Genomic DNA, 7,838 nt, shown 5'->3' with positions numbered 1-7,838 from the left:
ATGGATGGAACTGGAGGGTATTACGCTAAGCGAAATTAGTCAGAAAAAGACAAATATCATATGACTTCACTCATATGAGGACTTTAAGAGACAAAACAGATGAACATAAGGGAAGGGAAGCAAAAAGGATATAAAAACAGGGAGGGGGGCAAAACAGAAGAGACTCAGAAATATGGAGAACAAACTGAGGGTTACTGGAGGGGTTGTGGGAGGAGGGATGGGCTGAATGGGGAAGGGGCATTAAGGAATCTACGCCTGAAATCATTGCTGCACTATATGCTAACTAATTTAGATGTAAATTTTAAAAAATAAAGAATAAAATTTTAAAAAATGGTTAAGATGGCAAATTTTATATTACGCAAATTTTACTATACTAAAAAGTGCATGGTTTTCCTTCTTTTGAAATAAGTCACTCACAACCTATATCTGCAGACCAGATCACCCCCATGAGCTCCAGATGTGAGGCTCCCACTGAAGACACCCAAACTCAATATCCAAAATTGATGTCATTGCTTAACCACAGCCAAGTCCCTGCTTCCCTTGAAAAATTTACTTCTTGTTCTTTCTCCCGAAAGCCTTGTCCTGTAATGACAGCACTGCCCTCCACTAAATCCATCAGTCTTTAATTCTCTCTTCCTCACTCCTGCCACCAGTCAGCAACTCGGCTTTTGATTGGCTTTCTCTTCATCGGTCCCACCTTCCAGATGGATCTGGAACCGCCTTCCTCCTTCTCCTCCCAGCAGTCGGTCCTGGTTCAGGACTTCTTCTTTCCTCTCTCACCTGGATTATTGGATAACTTTTTCTTGACCTTTCCGCCTCTCTAATATCCCTCTACGGAGAATCATCTGTCGTCCCCGGCCCATCCTCAGAACAACCACCAACATTTGCTTGCAACATCACAAATCTGAGAATGCCACTTTCTTCCTCTGAAATGTTCCTTGACACCATTTAGGAAAAAGTCAGAAGCCCCTAGCACGCAAGACTGGCCCTTCACAACTGGACCCCCCTCCCTTCCCAGCCACTCACCTTCCAGCAACACTGGCGGCTCGCTCTTCGCGCTGTCTTCTTCCTTCGATGTGCTCTTCCTACAATGGCTACCCTCCCAAATCCAGCTCAAATGCATGGATTGATCCTCAGTCCCCATGGGAAGGATTAGCTGCTCCCTCTGGCTGGTAGCATTGCCTACTGCAAGCGTTTGTCCCACTGTTTTAAGAGTACTTCCCTCCCTGCACCCCTACCCTAGAGCATACACTCTGGGCAGGGACTGGGACTTGATCCCACTTGTTCATTTTTTCACAAATTATAATTCAAAGGAACAAGAGAAGAAAAGACATCTTTCTTGCAACCCAAAAGTGAGCATTCAAGGGAGTTACTAAAATTTGTTTAAAATATTTGTAACCTCAAATGCTCTTTGAATTACTAAAAATAAACAGAAATAGAAAATATAATATATAGGGAATGCTTTGAACTTTAATTCCAAGCAAAGATCATAGAAAACCTCATATCCCCATAGTAGCTGATCCAAATCCACACGCAAATATTTATCTTTATAACCACATATTATGCACCCATTACATGCCACACACTGACTAAAGACACCAGGTTCTCAAGTATAGTTGAACTGTGATGACACAGAATTAACACATCTACATAAAGAGAGCGTATTTATTTTTTTTTTAAGTAGGCTTCATGCCCAGTGCAGAGCCCAGCATGGGGCTTGAACTCACGACCCTGAGATCAAGACCTGAGCTGAGATCGAGAGTCAGACCCTTAGCCAACTGAGCCACCCAGGTGCCCTGAAAACTTAATTTATTCGTCTGGAAAGTTTCCTTTTGCTGACTCACCACACCCAACCTCCGGATGATTTGGGGGATGTTTGAAGAATTAAATTTTTCAGCTCCAGCATATCTGAGGGGTTTTCCATGATGTATTCTAGTCAAAAGCCATGGGGCTCTCCCAAGAAATGTCTACTATAATGACAAAATGAGCTGATGGGTGGTGTGATAGAAACAGCTCTGGGCTGGCCGTCAGGACCACTAGCAAGTAACCCTGTGACCTTGGGGAAGTGAGTTAATCTGTCATTTTTGGCTTCCATTTCATCTTTGATGAAAATAAAGAAGTTGGACTCCAACCTTGACTTTGGTGTTAATTAAAGAACGTTTGCTTAATAATTAGTTGATTAGTTGTATTTTTTTGGTAATTTTCCTTGCATTTCACACTCTTAAAAAATTCTTTGAAGATGCATCCTGCTACGGTAAGTCCTAAATGATGCTCCCCAACATTTTAAGTTGAAAAGACGAGTCTAAGTAGCAATTTCATTTTGGCAAATAAAGTATGTTTTCTCACGGTTAAATTTATACACCAAAGGCGGCGGGGGGGGGGGGGGGGGGGGATCCTTTGAAAAAAGGCAAATACATTGTGGGCTTCCTGCCAATAAGGACATAAAACTTCCCTGTTGCCATTAATGAAAACTCACACACGCTTCCAAAGTTCTGTAGACACCGAAAAGAAAGAAAACACTCAAATGAGTCACCGGTTTCCACATGCAGGGCTGACAACTATATAAATCTCTGCGGCGGCCGGCAGAGAATGCGGAGCGACCATGCGGCTGGCGGTGCTGTGTGTCCTGTGTCTGCTGCCCCAAAGCCCAGCCCTGCCGCTCCCCCGGGAGGCGGGCAGCCACAGTGAGTCACAGTGGAAGCAGGCTCAGGTATGTCCCTGCCGCTCGGAAGCGCGTTTTTCGGTTGGGGTAGTTTTTCTGATTATGTACAAAACATGGGTTTCAATCAGGGAGCGCTGCCCAAACTGGGCTCCTGCTCCCGCCCCTCCTCCCTCACCACACAGACGACATGAGAAGGTTAGTGCCCTTCTGTCAGCCCTGGCATTCCCCGTGCAAACCGGGGACAGCGGTGCAGTCGACCCATGGGGGTGCCCCCTCGACAAATTGAAGTTGTTGATATTACTTCTTGTGGCTGGAGATTCTTTCCATAGAGAGCTGAGTGTCACTCTTAAGGACTCTGGCGGTGGCTTGAAATCAGAAAACAAGGGTAGAGTTGGCAGCTGTCCGCTTACAAGCCGACGGGGACGGCGGGCGGGCACGCACTGGTGACTTCGCCCAAGGGGGACACAGATACTCGGCTCATGGGATTGTTGTAGTGAAGAAGTGAGTGACAACAATGCCAACTATCGTGCAGGCCATTTCCGATCATACGGGCTGCACTGTGCTGTGTGTCAAGGAACGTGCAGCTGTATCCCAGGCCACGGACGGAAAGTCACGCGGATTCCCGTACTTGGTCATGGTAGCGACAGGAGTCAAGGGCAAGTCTTGCTGGTTCAAAAACCATGGTCTTGCCAATATACTACTTCACAAGCAAACTAATAAGTATAAGTAGTTAATTTTCGGTATTGTTTCCTCCCGAGTACTGTTCATAAACTTAAGCATAAGAAAAGTCTACTTGTGTCTCACGTTAACTCTGACTTTGAGAAACTCCCCGTACCGTGCAAAAATCCTAACATTTGACTGTTTTTTACCTGCAAAGCAGCGATTTCACAAGGTTAATATTACTGGTTCCCCCGAAGCAGTACATTTGCAAGAACACTGAGCCCCTGTACTTGTGCGCCGGTTGCCAATAAACCAGAGAAAGCAGGAAAATTCCTATCAAGGATGCAAAAAGATTTCTTCCAAAAGAGTGTCTTTCTAAGGCCTGTAGTTCAGGGAGGGATAAAAGGACTTCTTTGCGGAGCACCTGGGGGGCTTAGTCAGTTAAGTGTCCAACTTCAGCTCAGGTTATGATCTCAGGGTTCATGGGTTCGAGCCCCATGTCAGGCTGTCTGCTGTCAGCACGGAGCCCGCTTCAGATCCTCTGTCCCCCGCCCCTCCCCTGCTCACTCCCTCTCTCTCTCTCTCTCTCCCCATCAAAATAAATAAATACACTTTAAAAAAAGAAAAAGAAAAAAGAAAACAAAATGTGCCTCCTTTGGTTCCTCATGGGGTGACCCTGTGCTGATTTCCTTCTCTGAGCCATGACTCATCACGACAAAGCTGTCCCTACTTCCCGGGGTGGCTCGAGTTTAAATGTATGTGAGGACCCTGGTCTTGTCCCTGCCAGTGACAGGTGCTCAGTACAAGCTCTCGTGAAGCCGCTGGCGCTATTGCATTCACTGTTTACTTTTTCCTACTCAGGCTGCTGGACTGCCATGCTCCTATCCAGACACTCGGGTCCCTTAAGAAAGTGCCAAGGCCCCAACTGTACATGGAATACACCTGGCAGACCTGCCCTGTCCTGCAGCCTCGAGGTGTGGGCTCTGCTGGAGCTTTAGCAATGAAAAGAACCCAGCACGGGCAGGGAGGGGACAGGGCCAGTCCGGTACTAATGTAATAGGTGACCCCGAGCACATCATTCAGCTGTTAGGAGCTTTGTTATCTTCCCCCAGAGAATATGCACGTTCAACAAAATACTTTCACAATATCCTTCCCAGGACTAAAACTTAAAGACCCTTTGACCTCCGCGAGGGCCAGAATCTCAGGCGTGGCTGCTGACTTCGGACCTCCCCACAGCGTCTCTGCTGTGCCCCGCGGGGACACACGGGGTGCTCTTCCTGGTGGGCCAGTACAAGCCAGCCTGTGGTTTCTGAAGGGTACAGTGGGTCTCCCCTCAAAACATCTAATGGGGTAAAAGGAAAACGGACGGACTCTTTTGCTCACGAAATGGAATGACTGTGTGTCATTATCGATATTAAATTTTTATCTCATTAATGCACATTTATTTCATTTAATGACCGTGTAAGGACTCTGTCTTCAAACCACTGTCGGAGTCCACAGGAGCCAGAGGCAAAGATGATGGATAGACCTCGGAGACATAAGAAAAAGACAGTAAATACGATAAGAGAACAATTTCTTCTTTCCGACAGGAGTATCTCAAGAGATTTTACCCATCTGACGCCAAATGGAGGGATGCCGACAGCTTCGGAGCCCAGCTCAAGGAAATGCAGAAGTTCTTCCGCCTGCCCGTGACTGGAATGCTGGACTCCCGCGTGATAGTGGTAATGCAACAGCCCAGATGCGGACTTCCGGACACCGGAGAAGACTTGCCATCCAGAAACAGGCCAAAGTGGACTTCCAGAGTGGTCACCTACAGGTTAGTTTTCCTTCGGTTCATTCGGGCAGAGACCAGTAAAACCCTCTTCCTAGGAGGTCAAACGTTGTCTTCTTTTTTGCTACCAGGATCATATCATACACTCGAGACTTACCACGTGTCACAGTGGATCATTTAGTGGCAAAGGCCTTGAATATGTGGAGCAAAGAGATCCCACTATCCTTCAGGAGAGTTCTGCTGGGAACTGCCGATATCGTGATTGGCTTTGCAAGAGGAGGTAAGGAGGGTTCCCGCAGGCTACTCCTGGGTGCTGTTTTGCTTGTTATTTATAGCAGCACCTTCCTCTTTTCAGGATTTAACATCTTTTATATACATACGATCTTTCAATATGATATATGTATGACATATATAATAGATAATGATCTATATATAGACATATATAATGATGTATATATGTCACTATACTTTTTCTAGTTTGTTAATGTAGAGCCACTATTTTTTAATAAGTTTAATAAGTTTATTTTGAGAGAGAGAATGAGTGGGGGAGGGGGGGACAGAGAGAGAAGGAGAGAGAATCCCAAGCAGGCTCAGAACTGTCAGCACAGAGCCCCACACAGAGCTCAATCCCATGAACCCTGAGATCGTGACCTGAGATGAAATCACGAGTTGGACGCTTAACAGATTAAACCACCCAGGTGCCTCCAGAGCCACCAGAGGGGTGCCAAAGCATCGCCCATGAGCTGAACCTGGCCTGCCATCCATTTTTGTAAATACATTTTTATCCTTTTTCCTCTGTTGGGCAGTTCCAGGATTTTATAAATAAATATTTATTAGAACACAGTGACGGTCAGGGCACCTGGGTGGCTCAGCTGGTTAAGCGTCTGGCTTGCTCAGGTCATGATCTCACAGTTCACGGGTTCAAACCCCACATAGGGGTCTGTGCTGACAGCTCAGAGCCTGGAGCCTGCTTCAGATTCTGTGTCTCCCTCTCTCTCTGCCCCTCCCCACTTGCAAGCTCTCTCTCTCTCTCTCTCAAAAATATACAAAAATGGCTGTTAATGGCTACTGTTTTATGATGCCAATTTAGAGAAAAATACTGTTCTTTCCAGTCTGTCCTAATGTTGAACTGCCCGGGAGCTGTGACTATAGCTGAAATTTGAATTCCGGCACAGTACTGACAATGTCAAAGAGAACACTGCAGAAAGAAATCATTGCTCATGGTGCTCCCGGGCTTTCAGGAGATGGATAAACTGGATACAGCCTTATACCAATTCAAAAACAAACATCCCTACATCACAAATAAAAGCGCTGGCAAAATTCATTTTGACACTTGGTGCACGGTTCTCTTAGAGACCATCTGTTCTGCCCACAGAGAACTAGCTAGGCTTTCAAGGAAAAGGTACTGAATGGTACACACGTAAGTTCCCAAACGTAATACCCCACCCATTCTCCATCCTGCCCAGGACCAAATGTGACACCCACATGCCAAGCTTTCAGTCTCGGATGGTTATCGGGGCTGAGCAGTGGTTTTCTGAAACAGAATGTTCCTGAGACCCATAAACATGCACACCGCCCTGCTGGTAACCCCACGTGGACTTTGTGGATGGGGCCGAGCTTCATAGTTGCTGTCACTGTATCAACCACAGTCACTAAAGGCAACCGCCCTCTTTGTTTCAGCTCACGGGGACTTCTACCCATTTGACGGACCAGGAGGCACACTGGCCCATGCCTACGAACCTGGGCCGGGTCTGGGAGGAGACGCCCACTTCGATGAGGACGAGCACTGGGCCGACGGCAGGGGTCTAGGTCAGCACCTCATCACTCTTCCCCTGCACGTACTTGCAAACGTCTGAACTTGATCACTGCTCTAAGCAGTAATAAGTATTGACCCATCGTTAGCTGCTGATGACTGTACCCTGTGCTCTAAATGCATTATTTCATTTCACGTGCTTATAATGCTGTGTGGATGGGAGCTGGAAGGGAGTGCAAACTACACCTGGTTCACCCTGCTGGGCCTCTACCAGCCACTCCCTGTGTGTCTCTAGCCAAGTTATTTGATTTCTCTGAGTCTCAGTTTCCACCTATGAAATGGTACTATAAATAATTCCCACCTCATGGGATTGTTGTTTAAATTAAATGTTTATACAGCGCTTAGCATAGTGTTTGGGATACCTTAATAATTTGATAAATTAGAGTTATTTATATTTCCCAAAAGTAAGGTGTTTTTCAGGGTTTTTTGTTTTTTTTTTTTTATTTTGAGAGACAGAGAGAGAGACAGAGACAGAGAATCCGAAGCAGGTTCTGTGCAGTCAGTGCAGAGCCTGATGCAGAGGCTCAAACTCATGAACCATGAGATCATGACCTGAGCCGAAGTCAAGAGTCTGACGCTTAACTGACTTGAGTCACCCAGGCGCCCCATGAAAAGAAAGCATTTAAAAGGACTCTGAGTCTCTCTCTCTTTTTTTCAGTTTTATTTATTTATTTTGAGAGAAAGAGAAGGAGAGAGAGAGAATCTGTAGCAGGCTCCGTGCTGTCAGCACAAAGCCCTACGTGGGGCTTGATCCCATGAACCATGAGCCCGTGACCTGAGCTAAAATCAAGAGATATACACTCAGCTGCCTGAGCCTCCCAGGCACTGCAGTAAGTTTGTTTTCCTGGAGGAGAAAGGGAAGCAGAGACTGTGATACTTGGGAGTGGTAGACCATTCTGAGATCGTTCACTGTTCACTGTGATACTTGGGAG

The 7,838-nt window shown here is 46.3% G+C and overlaps 1 protein-coding gene across 1 annotated transcript in view; it reads left to right on the top strand.

Annotated features, from left to right (window-relative positions):
• The first annotated feature begins 2,578 nt into the window (after positions 1-2,578).
• MMP7 (matrix metallopeptidase 7) overlaps positions 2,579-7,838 on the top strand; it is an 8,176-nt gene continuing 2,916 nt past the window's right edge. The window contains exons 1-4 of the mRNA XM_040460786.1: positions 2,579-2,710; positions 4,912-5,138; positions 5,225-5,373; positions 6,774-6,902. Of these exons, the coding sequence (XP_040316720.1) occupies positions 2,603-2,710; positions 4,912-5,138; positions 5,225-5,373; positions 6,774-6,902 (613 nt within the window). The 5' untranslated portion in view covers positions 2,579-2,602. The remainder of the gene's footprint in view (positions 2,711-4,911; positions 5,139-5,224; positions 5,374-6,773; positions 6,903-7,838) is intronic.

This window comes from Herpailurus yagouaroundi, unplaced genomic scaffold (assembly GCF_014898765.1).
Source record: "Herpailurus yagouaroundi ecotype Mexico unplaced genomic scaffold, PumYag 251, whole genome shotgun sequence".
In the NCBI taxonomy this organism is placed as follows: Eukaryota; Metazoa; Chordata; class Mammalia; order Carnivora; family Felidae; genus Herpailurus; species Herpailurus yagouaroundi.
Note: the sequence above shows the minus strand (reverse complement) of the source record. Positions and strands in the feature narration are given on the sequence as shown.